This window comes from Balaenoptera ricei, chromosome 15 (assembly GCF_028023285.1).
Source record: "Balaenoptera ricei isolate mBalRic1 chromosome 15, mBalRic1.hap2, whole genome shotgun sequence".
Classification (NCBI taxonomy): domain Eukaryota; kingdom Metazoa; phylum Chordata; class Mammalia; order Artiodactyla; family Balaenopteridae; genus Balaenoptera; species Balaenoptera ricei.
In genome coordinates, this window is record NC_082653.1 from 11,082,816 (window position 1) to 11,100,250 (window position 17,435).

The window sequence follows — 17,435 nt, forward strand, 5'->3', positions numbered from 1 at the left end:
GCCAGTGTGGAGGGAGCATCAGGCCTTCTCCGGGACCCTGGGGCTTGTGCGGAGGGGTGGTCAGAATTCCGGGGGTCCAGGCCCAGCCCTCGTTTCCACTCCTGTGACTTGTGACCTTGTGACCGGGCAAGTCCTGTCCTCTCTCTGAGTTGAAAGTGAGGGCCCAGGCCTGTCCACTGTCATCATCGTGGCCTATCCCCCCCACCCCCCGAAGCTGATACCCACCCTGTGATGGGGGGGTCCCCGTGTGAGGGCCTGTGACCCATGGGGCAGGGACAGAGGAGAGTGGAGAAGAGATTAGCCCGTCTCTGTGTTCCAGGCTTGGTGGGCTACGCACGCCTCTGTCCGGGAGACCAGTACGAGGTACAGCCACGCTCCGGGCGGGATCAGTCCTCAGGGCTCCTCACCAGGCCTTTGGGAGTTGAGAGCTGCTGGCAACCAGGGCCCCAGCTGGGTTTCTGTCCCCACCCCGACCCAGTTGGCAGGGAGGGCCCCCAGGCAGGGGGCAAGGGGGGCGGCTGACCCCTCCCTCCGTGGGCCTGGCCCACAGGTGCTCCTGCGCCTGGGCCGCCAGCGCTGGAAGCTGAGGGGCCGGATCGAGTCTGACGACAGCCAGACCTGGGACGAGGAGGAGAAGGCCTTCATCCCCACCCTGCACGAGAACTTCGAGATCAAGGTGGGTGGGGCTTAGGGGCGGAGCCAGGGCACCGGGGGCTCGGCTCCGACACCACCCACAACTCCCTATTCCCCCAGGTGACAGAGCTTCGGGGCCTGAGCTCGCTGGCGGTGGGCACAGTGACCTGCGACATCACCGACTTCTTCACAACCCGGCCGCAGGTCATCGTGGTGGACATCACAGAGCTGGGCACCATCAAGCTGCAGCTGGAGGTGCTGTGGAAGTGAGTCGGGGTAGCCGCCTTCCCCTGCCCCTGGCCCACTGCCACGACGGGAGGCCGGCCCCAAACTCCCACCCAGAGAGGAGGGGGCGGGGGGGGCTCGCCGGCTCCCCCTGGTGGCCTGACCGCGCCCTAGCATCCACCTTGGGCAGCCCTGCCCTCATCCTGCCCCCCAGACAGGCTGGGGCCCAGACCCTTCCCTGCAGCACTGCCCACCCCACCGCCCCTGCCCCTCTGAGCTTTGATTCCCTTCTCACTTTTGACCGAGTGGCTGTTAAAGACCTGGCTGGGGACTTCCCTGCTGGTCCATCGGTTAAGACTCCACGCTCCCAATACAGGGGGCCCCGGTTGGATCCCTGATCAGGGAAAAAGATCCCGCATGCCGCAACTAAGAGCCCTCATGCCGCAGCTAAGAGCCTTCACGGCGCAGCTAAGAGCCCTCATGCCGCAGCTAAGAGCCCGCATGCCACAACTAAGAGCCCGCATGCCACAACTAAGAGCCCGCATGCCGCAACTAAGAGCCTGCATGCCGCAACTACGACCCGGGGCAGCCAAATAAGTAAATATTTAAAAAATAAAATAAAATAAAGACCTGGGCTGGCCAGGACCCTTTCCAGCAGCCTCCTGGGCTGGGTTCCCGGGAGAAGCCTGTCTCTGCCCAGGAGGACTGGCTTTGCTGTGCCCACCTCATTCCCCACTGACCCCTGCCACCCATCAGGCATAACGCCGAGCAGTCACCTTGAGTCCTCCCTGGGCCACAGCCCACAGCCCCATGGATGGGGGACACTCATGAGAACGACCCCTGCCCAGGGTGGGGCTCTCCACCGTGCATGCCATTTCAGTGATCGCTGGTGGTTTCCACAGGTTTCGTTTTTGGTAGCAGAGCTCCTTCTCCCAAATGAAACCTTGGGTTTTGAGGAAATTCCCTTCTCATTCCCCAGGGCAGGTGCTGCAGGAGCAAAGGGGCTGAGACACACTTCCTCTACTCTGGTGCTTCTTCTGACCAGTTGGGGCCAGTCTCTCCTTTCTCCCTGGGGTGGGGTCCGAGCCGGGGTCACTGGAGCCACTGCTCTCTCCCCGGTGAGCTGGGTGGATCTGGACAAGTGACACCCCAGCTTCAGTGTCTTCATTTGTCGAGCGGGGCTGAGCACGCCTCTCAAGTTCTCAAGTGTATGGGGCGGGGGGCGGCCCAGCGCCATGCAGCCCCAAGCCGGGCAGGTCCAAGGCCCCGGGTGTCCCGCTGGCCCGCAGCTGCCCCGGGCAGGCAGGAAAGGTGTCCAGGCGGTGCCTCTGAGCCTCAGGCCCTCGTGGCCGGGCTGGGCCCCAGATGTTGCGAGCTAGGCCTGTGTGCAGGGCGGCACGAGGCAGGGAGGGCTGACCCACGCCTGCCTGCTCCAAGGGCAGGCGAGGGCCACCGTGGATCTGCAGCCTTCCCTGTGACTGTGACTGGCGCCCCCTGACCGATGAGGAATCAGAGGGGGGCGGGGACGTGGTTAACCCAGAAGATGGCAGAGCTGAGTGTCCACCTTTGGTCTGCTGAGCTTCTCGAAAGGCCTCTAAAGGGGGGTGTCACTCACCTGTGTGGTGGCCGATTGCTGCCCCTCGCCATCTGGCTAAGGGCGCTCAGGGCAGCGGGCCTCTGAGAGATGTTGCCAAGAGGGTTGAGGACATGGATTTGGAGTCCCTCGGCTGTGCCTGCGCCTCCCCGAGCCTCCATCTCCTGGGTCCTGTCTGTGCTCCAGTGTCCTCCAGCCATCGATGACACCCTGGCCTCTGCTCTCCTCCAGCCCGTTTGATACCGAGAGCTTCCTGGTGTCGCCCAGCTCCACGGGCAAGTTCTCCGTGGGCAGCAGGAAGGGCTTCTTGTACAACTGGACACCCCCGAGCACGCCCAGCTTCCGGGAGAGATACTACCTGGTGAGTGCGCCTCACCGGGCAGGGGTGCGGTGGTCGAGCTGGGGTCGGGGGGGGGGCTCCCCGGGGTCCAGCACGTGGGGCTGGGCCGAGCAGCAGCAAGCTTTGGGCTCGGCCTCCCTTGTTTGGGGGTTATCCTGGGTGTTTTTCTGTACTTTCTCGCAGCCAACCCCTCCATTCTGGGGCCTCTGGACTTGGCTCTGGGCTTGGCTGGTTCTTCTGGATGCCTGGGATGGGGTTCTCTGGATGGTTCTACCACCCCAGCCATGACCTTGGCCTCCAGTCTGTTTTACCCTTTAGTATACGTTTCCAGTAGGTAATACCTTGACATCCTGTACAGTAAAATACCTCTTTCCTGTGACCTCCAGGGACCTGGGTCCCCTCCTTAGCACCAGCTACTCTTGTCACCTTCCTCCATATTCCTCCAGAGATACTCCGCGCCGTCTGGGAGCAGATGCATCTTCCCCAGCCTTTATCCCACAGCAGTCCTTAACCTAGTGATGTACTGGACACTGTCATTCCCAGAGCGCTCCTCGTTCTTTGTTTGCACCATGCAGCATTCCACATTTGGCTAAAAATCGCACTTTATTTAACAAGATATTGAGGTTCAGTTATTTGCTGTTACCAACGACGGGGCTGTAAATAACGTGGTACACACGTCATCCTGCATGTGTTCAAGTATCTTCCCAAAGCAGGTGCCCCAGTGAGGGTCCAGGGACAGAGACAAAAACAAAGACATTCTGTCAAGCCCAGAGGGAGGGTGACGCTGAGCTGGATGAACCTGTCTCCCGCCTCTGGACCTTAGGTGGGGAAGGCAGCTTTATATGAGCTGGGCAACTTGTGCATTTAGAGGAAACGTGATTGTCTGGCCAGGGTGGTCCCAGTGTACTTTGGTTAAAAAATCATCTATGGTTAAGAGCATGGACTCTGGAGCCAGATGGCCTGGGGTCCAAATTCTGTCTATGCCTTTCATCTGCTGTGTGACCTTGGGCAAGTCATTCAACCTCTCTGGACTTCAATTTCTGTATCAGAGAAATGAGAATAACAGCACCACCCTGATGGGGCTTTGTGAAGGTTAAATGACTTAGTTAATGAGGAGTGCTTACAAGAATGCCTGGCAAAAACAGATGGTGCTGTCGGAACATCAACCATTATTATTGGTCTGGTTGGTGAGGGGGAGGGGTTCGGGTTTACGTCAGCTCGCCTGGATTAAAACTCTCGCACTTTGACCCTCGCCTGTGTGGTCTGAGGATGAGCCAGTGGCCACCCTCAGGGAGGTGTGGTGACGGTTAAATGAGGTCTGACTCAGAGACTGGGGCTGGAAAGGAGTGCACTAGAGGGGTGATGAGGGATAAGGGCAGAGAGGTGCCAGGCTCTTAGCAGCACTTCCGGGCTGGCAGTCACCTTGGTGGACCTCAGTCATCCTGAGAATGTGGGTATGCAGAGCAAGGGTCTGTGGGGGAAGCCCTCTGGGGGCCTTGCTGTGATCCCTGGGGCAGCTGGTGAGGCTGCTCCTGCACCCCCCTCTCCGGTCTGTCCTGCAGCAGCCAGCACAGCAAGCCTTGCTGCTGGACAGGCCGAGGGCCGCCTCCATCCTCAGCTGCCTGTCCGACGGTGACCTTCGGGGCCCTGGCCTGCGGAGCCGGAGTCAGGAGCTGCCTGAGATGGACTCCTTTAGCTCCGAGGACCCCCGAGACACTGAGACCAGCACAACGGCATCCACCTCGGACGTGGGCTTCCTGCCCTTGGCCGTTGGCCCCAACACCTCCATTGAAGAGGGGGCCCAGGAGGACCCCCCGCCCCTGGGCCTCCTGCCAGAGGTGTTCCACCTGGCGGAAGGCTCGTTTGTGGAGCAGCCTGGGTGGAGAAATTTGGGAGTAGAAAGCCTCGACCTGCCGCGGGGCTCCCCCTTCCACAACCACGTGATCCCCGGAGGCCAGGAAGGCCACCATGAGGCAGAAACCGAGGATGGAGTGGATGGGCCCGGGGTGCCCCTCGAGAGGCCCCTGAAGGATGTCCTGGATTTACTGAGGTCCACGGACTCTGCCCCGCCCCAGCTCCGGGAGCTGGAGTACCAGGTCCTCAGCTTCAGGGACCGGCTGAAGGTACGTTTACTCTTTGCTGGGCGGAAGCCCTGCTTTGCTGATGGTGTGACAACTGGGAGTGAGATCCTGGGGCAGGGAGCCTGGGCCAGCATCCTGGCCTCACCCCTGTGTAACCCAGATGGGCGATGTCTCCCCTCTGGGCCTCCATCTGTTCATCAGTCCAATGGGTGTAACAGCGGCTCTCAACGAGCTGGGAGGAGGATTATAAGGGGAAGTCGGGGCTCAGAGTGGATAACTTGCTCCACGTCCGGCCACATCCCAGCCCCATCTCACATCTTCTGACCTGGGTGGGTGGGACTGCGGCTCAGCTTTAAAATCCCCAATTTGAGGCATTCTCAGGGTCAGAGCTGGCACTGTGGGAGGCCCCTCACAGCCACACACCCCACACCAAAACTTCTCCACAGGGCCCACGCCGGGGGCTGTCCTTGGGTGGCTCTCAGAGGTGCTGGCCTGGGCAGATTATTTTAGTTTTTTGGTTTACATATACAGATGTACATAAGCTAAAATGTATACTTATATATATACATACGGCACATATATACAGCATATATACATACAGCACCTACTTATACATCAATTTTTTTTTGGCCGTGTCCCAAGGCTCGTGGGATCTTAGTTCCCCAACCAGGGATCGAACCCGTGCCCCCTGCAATGGAAGTGCGGAGTCCTAACCACTGGACCTCCAGGGAAGTCCCCATACATCAATTACTTCACGGAACCACTGTCTTTTGTGTTCAGTTCACTGGCACTGAAATAGTTTAACAGCTCTCTTCAAAATTCGTTTCGGTTATTCCAGCCGACCCCACCCCCAACATTACAGTTCAGCACAGGTGAAAGTTTAATTTTTCACTTTATATCTAGTAACTTTAAAAACACGTTCGCCGTTTACCACTGCTGTGGGCTTTAAAAAGGACCTGCCAGAAATTTTCAAGAAAAAAATTTAAGAAATAACGTCACCCTTTTTGTATTTCTTAGCAGCGTTAGTATGTAGAACCATTCGGGTTGGCGTGCACGCAGCTTCTGTCACATACCTGTATTTTGAAAAATACACTTTGCGTAAACAACCTAAAGTAATACCGCAATAGGACAATAATTTTAAACATCTTCAAGGAACTTTTTTTTTTTTTGGGGGGGGCAAACCAAGTTAGAACAATACAAATGATTATAGGCTATGGTGTTTAGTTTGACTTTTTCAAGAGAAATTATACACATAGGTATAGGTATATAAATACACATATTTATATACATGTGTATATGTGAGGATTTAATTTTATACGTGTGTATATATATTTATATACACACAGTTAATTCTCACTATTCACAGCTTCTGTTTTTGCGAATTCACCTACTTGCTAAAACTTGCTCATGATGCTTTCGTGGTCATTCAGAGGCACGTGCAAAGGGGCAAATAATTGGAGTCACCTGATGTGCAAGTTCCCAGCTGAGGCTGAAGGAGATGACGCTCTTCCTTCTTTTCTCAGCTCATACTGTACCCAAGTGTCCTTTTCACCGAATATTTAGTGCTACGTTTTCCACATTTCTGTAGTTATTTCTGGTGATTTCACTGTTTGAAACAGCGCCCAAGTGCCAGGCTGAGGTGCTGGCCAGTGTTCCTGATGTGCCTTATGGAGGAAATGTGTGTGTTGGATAAGCTGTGTTCAGGCGTGAGTTAAAATGCCACTGACCTTGGGTTTAGTGTATCAGCGGTACAGTGTCTATATTAAATAAGATGTCTTTAAGCAGACACACAGAAAACAAGGTTACGTATTGATGGGTTGATGAAAATGTTGACCAGAGGCTCATGCCTCGGCATCTCCCCTGGGAGCAATGGTTCAGTTTCAAATCCAGAGGTCATGGTGACTTTACACACCGTAACTACCGTGAATAACAAGAGCTGACTGTGTGTGTGTGTGCATGCACCTGTGCCTGTGCATATATATATATATATACATATATATAGTTTTGTTTTTTTTTTTCTATTGGCCAAGGAAACCTCTGCAACTAGTCTTATTCTTCTCTTGTTGCTCAAGGTTTTCTCTTTGGGCTCAACTTTCAGGAGCCCAGTTCTGGCTCTTGGGGCAGCGTCTACTTGGGCTGTGCCTTCGGTGCACTTTGTGTGAGACGAGGCTCCTGGGGGTGGGAATCAGCCACAGCGGACCCGCCACTGGGAGGCTCTGACGACACCCCCTCCCGCCGCCTCCCCCAGTCAGGGGCTGCCTTAAAACTCCTCTCCTTCCACGTCTCCCTGGGAGAGGAGACACCTGGAACCCAGAGGCTCACCTAGCAGCCTCTGGCCTGGGTTGTTGGGAGTTGTTTGGCCTGACCCACGCCGTATTTAAAAAATAATTTGGTTCTTCATGGCCTTTTTTTTTTTTCCTTAGATTCCGTATATATGTGTTAGCATACTGTATTTGTTTTTCTCTTTCTGACTTACTTCACTCTGTATGACAGACTCTAACTCCATCCACCTCATTACAAATACCTCCATTTCATTTCTTTTTATGGCTGAGTAATATTCCATTGTATATATGTGCCACATCTTCTTTATCCATTCGTCTGTCGATGGACATTTAGGTTGCTTCCAGGTCCTGGCTATTGTAAATAGAGCTGCAATGAACATTGTGGTACATGACACTTTTTGACCTATGGTTTTCTCAGGGTATATGCCCAGTAGTGGAATTGCTGGGTCGTATGGTAGTTCTATTTGTAGTTTTTTAAGGAACCTCCATACTGTTCTCCATAGTGGCTGTATCAATTTACATTCCCACCAACCTACTAGAGAATGGACTTGAGGATATGGGGAGGGGGTGGGGTGAGATGTGACAGGGTAAGAGAGTGTCATGGACATATATACACTACCAAATGTAAAATAGATAGCTAGTGGGAAGCAGCCGCATAGCACAGGGAGATCAGCTCGGTGCTTTGTGACCACCTAGAGGGGTGGGATGGGGAGGGTGGGAGGGAGGGAGATGCAAGAGGGAAGAGAAATGGGAACATATTGTATATGTATAACTGATTCACTTTGTTATAAAGCAGAAGCTAACACACTATTGTAAGGCAATTATACTTCAATAAAGATGTTTAAAAAAAAAAAAATTTGGAATTACTGGGTCGTATGGTAATTCTATTTTTAGTTTTTTAAGGGACCTCCATACTGTTCTCCATAGTGGCTGTATCAATTTACATTCCCACCAACAGTGCAAGAGTGTTCCCTTTTCTCCACACCCTCTCCAGCATTTATTGTTTATAGATATTTTGATGATGGCCATTCTGACCGGTGTGAGATGATATCTCATTGTAGTTTTGATTTGCATTTCTCTAATGATTAATGATGTTGAGCATTCTTTCATGTGTCTGTTGGCAATCTGTATATCTTCTTTGGAGAAATGTCTATTTAGGTCTTCTGCCCATTTTTGGATTGGGTTGTTTCTTTTTTTGTTATTGAGCTGCATGAGCTGCTTGTAAATCTTGGAGAGTAATCCTTTGTCAATTGCTTCATTTGCAAATATTTTCTCCCATTCTGAGGGTTGTCTTTTCGTCTTGTTTATGGTTTCCTTTGCTGTGCAAAAGCTTTTAAGTTTCATTAGGTCCCATTTGTTTATTTGTGTTTTTATTTCCATTTCTCTAGGAGCTGGGTCAAAAAGAATCTTGCTGTGATTTATGTCATAGAGTGTTGTTGATATTTAAAAACTGGGCAGCTCCCCACAAAGTCTAGATTTCCACTTTTTCTTGGAAAACTGAACAATCTGGCAACCTCAGGCCTCACACTCCGGGGGGCAGGTGGCCCTCTTGGGGGAGGGCCCTGCTCTCCAGCTCTCTCCTGTCATTTGCCCTGTCCCCGTGGGTGTTTGTGACTGGTGAGGTTTTTTCAGATCTGCCCTCCTTCCAGCTGTCATGCCAGACCTTGTCACAGGCCTTTCGGGAGGGACCTCGGGGACGCGTCCCCTTGCCCATCCCTGACGCAGGAGATGGCAGCCCTGCTGAGGGACGGTGACCAGGACGCCGTTAGGGTGGGTGTGCTGGGCGGGTGGCCGGGCTGCCCTGAGTTCCGGCTGTCCATCCGTCCGTCCGTCCGCAGCCCCGCGGAGCCCGCCGGGAGCACGCGTCCGCCGAGAGCCTGATGGAGTACATCCTGGAGAGCTTCTCCTTCCTCAGCGCCCACATCGCCCCACACGAGCTGGCCCTGTTTGGGGGCTCCCAGGGTCCCCGGTGAGTGCACCCGTCCCAGCGCGGCCCTGGTGACCACCCTCGGGACCAAACTTCCTGCCGGCCTCGGGGCCAGGGTCTCCCACAGCCCCGCCCTGATGTCTGTTTTCTTTATTGTGGCCCCAGCCCCGCTCCGCACAGAACAGGTCCTCGGTGACCACTTGAGTGAACGAGGATACCTCAGCCTGGCCCTGAGCCTTCTGCCCGAGCGATGGGCTTTTTTTTTTTTTTTTTTTTAATCTTAAAAAATAACAATAGCGCACTCAGTAGGACCTCTGACCTCTGCGGAGCAATCGCCCAAGCGACCCCGCTCCCCGTTCCTTCTGCACAACCGCCCACCCTCACCTGCGACACCAACTGCGTTCTCAGTGAAGCAGCTCCCACCTGCCCACTCGCACTGGCCTGAGCGTTTCTCCTGCACCCAGAGCTCAGCAGCACAGAAGTGCGTGAACAGGCCACATTTCTCCTCTCTTCTCACGATCCCATGGGGAGGGTGTGGCATCTCCACCCCCCTCAGGGCTCAGGCTCAGCCCCTGCCCGGAGCAGACACAGTGCTGGGTACGCTTGTGTCTCACGCACCCCTCATGGCCCCGAGCTTGGAGTTCCTGCCCCCACTTTACAGATGAGTAAACTGAGACTAGGGGAGGCTGACTTATCCAGAGTCACAGAGCTAGGAATTAGTTGGAACCTTAGGCTTCTGCTGCAAATTGCACACCCTGCAAGGTGCGGGGGGGGGCCCCCAGTGCCATCCCAGCACCTGTTTTGAGTTGTTGCTACTTCTTTTGCTGCTTCTCCTTTTCTCTTAGTTTTCTCCTCAGTTTAACTCCATCTCCCTGGGACCTGGAGTTGGCCTCCCTGATCAGAGCTCTCCAGAGAGGGAGGGTTTCCTCTACCCTTGGAGGGAGCTGAACTGCTAACCGAACGGTCACCAGTTCTTCTCAATTCAACTCAGAAAGGACAAGACTCCACCTCCACCGCCATCACTGAAAGCGTCGTCCAGGGAGCTTACGGCTGGTGCCCCAGAGCTGGACGTGCTGCTCATGGTTCACCTCCGAATCTGCAAAGTGCTGCTGCAGGTGGGTGAGGAATGGGGGAGGGTGGGGTGGGGTCGGGGTGGGGTGGCAGGTTCAAAGCGGGGGTGATGGTGGTGGTGCTGGTGAATAGTCATGGGGTCCTTATACAGCCCAAGCCTTGAACCGAAGGCAGTGGTTGTGTCTCTTTCAGTGGCAGATGCCAGAACTCCAATCCAAACTGGCTCAACCGAAAGGAAATTTTTTGGCTCGTAGAATTGAAAGGCCCAGAGGTGGGCTTCAGGCCCAGCTGGATCCAGGGTTTCAAACGTCATCATGACTGAGTCTTTCCCTCTCTCAGCTCTGCTTTCCTGTGTTGGTTGGCTTCACTTTCTGGCAGGCTGGCTCCTTCTGGTGGCAAAGGTGGCTCCTGGCAGCTCCAGCCTGCATCCTATCGTCTCTACCCCTTTGGCAAAGGAGGAAACCCCAGATGACAGTCAGGGAGCTACCATCGGGATAGAAGAAAGGATGGGCACGGGGCAGGTGGGCGCCACGGTCATGGTGGTTGACCTCAGAGGGCATGTTCTGTGCTAACCTGGGGCATCACGGGTTGCTTCCCAGAAACTGGACTCTCCTAATTTGTCGAAGATGGTCCAGGAATGCCTTCTGGAAGAAGCTGCACAGCAAAAACAGATTCTGGAGACGCTTTCTGTGCTCGATTTTGAGAAGGTCAGCAAGGCGACATCCATTGAAGAGAGTAAGTACCTGCCCTCCATCCATGGGCTGCCCGTGTGCGTGGCAGGAAGTGATGAGGATGAAAGCCCAGGGGGCCTCCTCTCCCTTCCCAACACCCAGAGTTAAATGGAGCCCAGGGGACATGAGTGGGGGCAGTGGCCGGGATCAGACACACACTGTGGGGTGGGAAGGGAGGCCCGCTAGCCTCGGTCAGCTGTGTAACTCTGGGCAAACGATTCACCTCTCTGAGCCTCAGCTTCCCCATCTGTATAGGGGAGGCCGCTGGGTAGGTGTCAGTGAAGGAGCCCCAGGACACATTCAAAGCATACAGTGTGCGGTCAAACAGTAGCTGTGACCCCAGTTCTGCCTCTGCCCCCTCCGTGGGACTTGCCCTTGTTCATAAGGAGAGGCTGGTGACAGCAGCAGCCCCAAGGTTGTCGTGAGGGCTGCAGGTGGTGACCCAGATGAGGTGCTCACAGCCGAAGCTGCTTGTCTCTGCGGGTCACACTGGGACGTGGGAAAGGGCCTCTGCGTTAGGCCAGGCCATCCCTCGCCTCCCCGACCTCTCAGGGCCTAGTGGAAGGACATCTCCGGGCTTCCTCACTGCCTGCTCTTCCCCACCGCCAGTCAGGCTTCTGAGCCTGGGCTTTTAGTCATCCCGCAGGCCACGCGGAGGAAGGGGTGCCTGAAGCTGTGGAGAGGCTGCACGGAGCCCGGCGCGGTCCTGTCCTGCCCTGGTGCGGTGCTGCTGGACCAGCTCAAGAAGACGTTCCTGCACAGAGTCAGAGGGAAATACCCGGGACAACTGGAAATAGGTAGCCCCCTGCCTGTCCCCACCCCCCTCGGAAACGCTTTGTGGATCCTCTGGGGCCTTCAGCATCGCCTCGGCAGGCCTCCTTGTAGCCCCGTCTCCACCTCTGCAAACGCCTTCTCGGCATGAAGTGGAGGCCTTTCTGAGCTTGACAACAAGGCATCTCCTCTTCCTGGGGAGAGGAGGGAGGGGCCTGTGAAGCCGGGAAGCTGCAAACGTTAGTGGGCTCGTGCACCTTTCTGGGGACTGATTCCACGGCTTCCACCAGAACCTTAGAGGGGTTGAGAAGGAACCGTTATGGGAAGGTAGGCAGGACTTCACCTGCCCCATAGCGGTGTCTTGAATCTTGGCTGGACTCTTTCCCAGAATGCAGAGCTGCAGCACTTTTCTCTGTTGACAACTGAAGGGTGACAGTCATACTCCAGGCAGTGGCTCTGGGCCTTAAGCAGTTCTAACCACCTGCATATTCCCAGGCCCCGGCTCTGTGATTCAGATCGAGGGGCGGGTGGGGCCCAGGGCACATGGATGCACCACAAGACTCCCAACTCGGGCCTCTGGGCCTCAGCTGGAGCACGCCCCGCGCAGGCGCAGGGGGCGCAGGGGGCGCAGGGAGGGATACCCACCCACACGCCATCAGAGAGCCTTTAAAGTGACCCGGCCGTGGCCGGCTGATTGGCGCCAAGGGGGCGGGGTCTTGGTCTCCCCTCACGCCTTGTCTGTGTGTCGCCAGCGTGCCGCAGGCTCCTGGAGCAGGTGGTCAGCTGCGGCGGGCTGCTGCCCGGAGCCGGGCTCCCTGAAGAACAGACCATCACCTGGTTCCAGTTTCACAGCTACCTGCGGAGGCAGAGTGTCTCCGACCTGGCGAAGCACTTCGCTCAGCTCACCAAGGAAGGTAGGGGCTGGGGCGGGGGGCGCGTGGCCTCAAAGCAACACACTGACGACAGAGGAGTATCCATCGCGGAGACTTCTGTCTCGGTTCGGCTCTGGGAAGCCAGTGTTTCAGAGTCACTGTGTCTTTCCCCTCCAGCTGTTCTTTCGAGAACCAGATTTAATTAGATTCTACATTCAGCCCACGTAGAAATGAGCTTCCAGGGCAGGAGGCTTTACAAAGCACAGAGCAGAGGTCAGAACTGGACAGGAGGGCTATTGCTGGGCTGGAGTCCCTGAAGTATGGACCGGGGTTTTATTCATTTTCAGGGTGTATTTGATCCCTTGCTAGAAAGCCTTCCTGGAGATTCCAGGAGGCCCCCTTTGAGACCAGTCCAGACTGGGCCTTGGTGATCACACGGGCTCGTCCTGGGATTTGCTTCTCCCTGGCTAATGCACGAGCCACAGCTGTCCAGCCCGGCCGCAATCAGAGGGGACTGTGGGCCGCCTTTTTTCTGTCTCTTTTAGTAACACTCTTCGAGGAGCTGCAGTGCATGGGCCAGGCCAAGACAGTCAGGAAACTGCAGGGGAAGCGGCTGGGCCAGCTCCAGCCCCTGCCCCAGACGTTGAGGGCCTGGGCGCTGCTCCAGCTGGACGGGACCCCACGGGTGTGCAGGGCGGCCAGTGCTCGCTTGGCCAGCGCAGCCAGGAACAAGAGCTTTCGGGAAAAGGTACGGTGTGGGAGGCGTCAGCCTCTGGCTGCAGGTGTGTGAGCTGGGGGGAGGTGCAGGGAGGTAAGCTTCCTCTTGGAAAAACAGGGAGCAGTGAGCGACTGGGGGCTGCATTTGCTGCCGGTGTTTTGATTTAGAGATGCTCCAGACATGAACACAGCCTTCCGCATGCCCTCACCACTGGCAGCAGCCAGCCAGCCCTGGGGAGGGAGCTGGCGTTGCCAGGCGATCGATCGTAACAGCATGCCACGTGCTTACCACCTCATTCAGCTCAGTGTTTCTAAAGCAACTTATCTATTCGGTCTCTGAGATGTCACCTGCACGTAGAATGTCTCTTTCTTAGACTTCTGACAGTCAGCCTCATTTACTTTCAACTAATGTGTGTGGCTGGCTGGTTCGTTGTGCTCGGTTCACTTGAAAACCAAGAGATTGGACCCCTCTGCCTTTTAGGTTCGTGAACACCTGTGACTCTTCTAGATTTCGGGTACCAGCCCCCGTGGTGGGAGAAGGGAAATACTGGGGCCTTGGTCTCAGGCTCACCCAAGTGCCAGGCACATCCCCACTGGCCCCTCTCCCGTGCTTAATAGCCCTTACAACAGTTTTGCAAAGCAAGTGCCAGCTTTCTTTTCCAGCTGAACCGACTTGGCCATGGTCATGTGACTGACGGGGCGGGGTCAGAACTGTGAGTGGAGAAGAGTGAGGAAGGGAAGAGATGCTTTTCCTTCTGGCCAAGGCAGCAGCCTCACCGAGGCTCGCTCTGTGTGTTCACTTCTTCTGCTGTTCCCGCTGGACAGCGGGTTTCTCTGATTCAGCATTTTATCTAGATGGCAGTTTCGGAACGCATTTTGTAAACAGTACTAGAGAAAAAGAGTTTTCTTATGTCATTGCCCTCAGCCCAGGGACCAGTGTTTTTAGATAAACTGAATGCCATAGCCTACAACTTGACACTGTGCACACATGCTGTCAGCATTCGGGGGATGAGCCGTGGGCACCGTGGACTTTGCTCTCACCAGCCCCCCCCCCCCGTTCACAGCAACCTTATTTCCTAGGCTTTGCTCTTCTACACCAACGCCCTGACCGAGAATGATGCAAAACTCCAGGAAGCTGCGTGCGTGGCGCTAAAACATCTCAGGGTGAGTTTAACCCGTCCTTGATGGGGATGGAGAGAAGCCTGCTTGTGGTTAATGCTGAAGTTAGTTCATTTCAAAATGATTCCACTGGGACCGAAAGAAAGAAAATCACTGCCAGTGAAGAAGTCCCGTAAAGAGCTGGTTGTAGAGGACCAGCCACCAGCTCCAGCAGCAGAAGCTCTGATGGCAGAGCCCCCTCGGAAACAGTGCCCGTTTGCTCTGGCTCGGTGTGAACAAGCAGGTGGCCCCAGAGACTCACTTTTGAGCTCTTGGATTATATGGTTTAATATGCTCAATGAAAAATGTTCTGAGAGCACAGTAAGCTCATTGTAGAAAAAAAGTGTAAAAATACAGAAATGCAAAAATTATCCATCCTAATTCTTGAGCATCTCTGTGCATAAAGCTTTTAAAATTTATATGGAGTTCTGAATTACTTCCTTAGGCTAGACTTAGTGTTATCCCAGGGCCAGAGAATGCATTGATAAATGTTTTTGAGACTCGTGATACAACACACCCATTTACACTCCCGAAAGCAGACAGGAGGGGATGCCCGTTTTACCTCAATCTCATCTTCATTTGTAACCCTTATTTTAAAAAAAAAATCACTGCCATTTTGCTAGATGAAAAATGGTCCAATACAGACTAAATTCATTCTGGAATGAACCGACAGGAAATTCTACAAGGACCATCTGGTTATAATCAAATAACCAGTGAGTGTTAGGGTGCCCACTAGGGGGAGCTAAAGTGCACTCTGGTCCTTGGCCCTGGAGGTGATCTGGTGCAGTCAGCCTTGCCTGAACCAGGTCAGGCCTCCTCTCCTGGTCTGACCTGGAGGGCAGGGTTGGGAGAAGGAGAGGGGTAGAAGGGTCCAGGGGAAAGCAGGTCTTCTCATTTCCAACATGGGCCTTTCCGAAGGTGTCAGGATTGAAAACATGAGATGCTGCCAGTGGCACTTCGATGAACCTGAGGCCACAGGAGAAACCTGGAAGGCTTCAGAGAAGGAAGGGGCTGAAGCCGCAGAGACCATGCTAGGGCTGGTCCTGCAGGGTTTATAAAAGTGGATACCTGTTCCTTAAAATGCCCCCTAATGGACCCCCTTTCCCCCAACCTCAAACAGGGCATCGAAAGCATTGATCAGATTGCCCGCCTGTGCCAGTCTGACCTGGAGGCCGTGCGCGCGGCAGCCCGGGAAGCCACGCTGTCATTTGGTAAAGTACAGCATCCAGCGTTTCGAAGTGCAGTGGGGTTGCTGGGGCCCGTAGAAAGGTTGTGCCAGAGAGGCCACAGCCAGCTCTCAGAAGACGCAAAATAGCACACGGGACGGGCACCGTTAGCAACCTGTTTGACTGCATTTGGCCAAGGCAGGTTTCCTTTATGGCTGAGGTGGCCGTTTACGGTCCTTGGGAATGAAAGCCAGATGCAAGGCAGGATTAAGGTTCAGCGGGCTCTACCTTGGACAAAGGGACAAGGCCCTGGGTCCACGTGAGCCGGTCCCAAAGGCTCCCCACCCCCTGCCCTTTACAGCAGCACCGGAGGCCTAGGCGTCTGGAAGTACTAAGGCCACCTTGGCTCACCAGTGTAGAAACGAGCGAGGTGGGGAGACAACCCAGTGACAGATGACCTTAATATTTCAGGTGAAAAAGGACGCTTAGCTTTTGAGAAGATGGACAAACTTTGCTCAGAACAAAGAGACGAAGCCTTTGGCCAGGAGGCAGACGTTGAAATCACAGTATTTTAAAAAGCCTCAGCTAATGAGCCCAAATCTGGCATCTTTGTTTTTGCTGCTGCCCGGCTTCGACACAGGGAGGGCTTCGGTGGAGGTACACGGCGCGCTCTCCCAGAAGCGTGAACTGGCCAGAGCTGCTCCCGGACTCTGGGCCAGTTACGAAGCCCCAGGGCACAAGTGGGACTTCTGTACAGGAGCAGAACAAGGGGCTGAACGGCACTTTAGGGGCTGCACTTCAGTCAATCAGCCTTTGGCTTTGAGAATCTGCCTGACCTTCCCCGGGGGCAGAGCCGGGTCAGTGCCAGCCAGCCACGCCACGAAGGGGCCAAGGCCAGGCAGGCGGAGGCCTGGAATCAGCAGGTCAGCTGGCTCAGCACTTCTGGTTCACTAAAGACTGGGATCGAGGAGGCGAGCAGACCGAGCGTCCCTGCTGAGGACAGTACTCGGGTCATTTCCACGGCAGCAGGCTGTCACCGTGGGGAGGGCAGAACCAGGGTTTCAACGGTTCGCCCCCTCAGCCCGAGCTGCAGCCCAAACGCCACAGGGGAGCCGGCTGGTGGCCTGCTGACCGCGGGCCTTATTTTCACTGTGGTTCAACAGCACAAAGGCAACAAGAACATGCCGTCAGCCGAAAAGTCTTGAGTGCCACCTGCTTTGACCTCACTCATCAGAATGGAATCCATTTTCTGAAGCAAGTCAACTTAGGGCTTATTAAATAAATTGCTTCAGAAGCCATAAGCTAGTTTGAAGAAAGATTTTACTGAACATCATGTTTAAAGAAAGAAAATTAATTTTCTATTTAAGTCTATAAAAAAAACCCAAATGTGTCCTGGGCTGTTTCTGAGTTAAGAGTGTAGAGGTACCCTGGGGTCTGGATGTGGTATCAACAATGGCATTGGAAGGCTCTGTAACTTAAACATGCTCATTTACATTTCCTGTATGTATTTTGTGCTTTTCGGTTTAACTCAGTATTTATTTGCCTTGTCCATATGTTGTTTTCTGAAATTTCAATTAAAATAACTTTTTATTGGTGTTTCACTCTACCTGAAAAAAGTGGAGGGTAGTGGTTGTTTTCTGGAATATCCTGAGGGAAGAAGCCACCCCTCCTGTCCCTCAGTGCTCTCTCTCCAACGTGACATAGATGCAGGGGTAGAGGAGGGCAGCCTCGGGGCAGGGCCGCCCCTTGGACTCTCCACGTGCTCTCTGAGGCTCCCGGAGTCCCTTCTCCTTACAGACACCGGGCGGCATGGCCCTTCTCTGGCCTTGGGCCCTATCTGACTTCTGCTCAGTTACAAATTTAGTTA

The 17,435-nt window shown here is 54.5% G+C and overlaps 1 protein-coding gene across 6 annotated transcripts in view; it reads left to right on the forward strand.

Moving 5' to 3' along the window:
- The window catches only part of RIPOR3 (RIPOR family member 3), a 73,627-nt gene extending 56,348 nt beyond the window's left edge, over nt 1-17,279 (forward strand). For 2 of the 6 annotated variants that reach the window (XM_059897148.1, XM_059897150.1), the window contains 14 exons: nt 320-363; nt 551-676; nt 754-899; nt 2,639-2,813; nt 4,355-4,915; nt 8,994-9,124; nt 10,074-10,197; nt 10,753-10,888; nt 11,520-11,681; nt 12,408-12,569; nt 13,073-13,275; nt 14,325-14,408; nt 15,523-15,613; nt 16,040-17,279. In XM_059897148.1, the coding sequence (XP_059753131.1) occupies nt 320-363; nt 551-676; nt 754-899; nt 2,639-2,813; nt 4,355-4,915; nt 8,994-9,124; nt 10,074-10,197; nt 10,753-10,888; nt 11,520-11,681; nt 12,408-12,569; nt 13,073-13,275; nt 14,325-14,408; nt 15,523-15,613; nt 16,040-16,143 (2,249 nt within the window). In that variant the 3' untranslated portion in view covers nt 16,144-17,279. The remainder of the gene's footprint in view (nt 1-319; nt 364-550; nt 677-753; nt 900-2,638; nt 2,814-4,354; nt 4,916-8,993; nt 9,125-10,073; nt 10,198-10,752; nt 10,889-11,519; nt 11,682-12,407; nt 12,570-13,072; nt 13,276-14,324; nt 14,409-15,522; nt 15,614-16,039) is intronic. The other 4 variants (XM_059897151.1, XM_059897149.1, XM_059897152.1 and 1 more) reach the window with 4 other exon arrangements.
- The last annotated feature ends 156 nt before the right edge of the window (nt 17,280-17,435 follow it).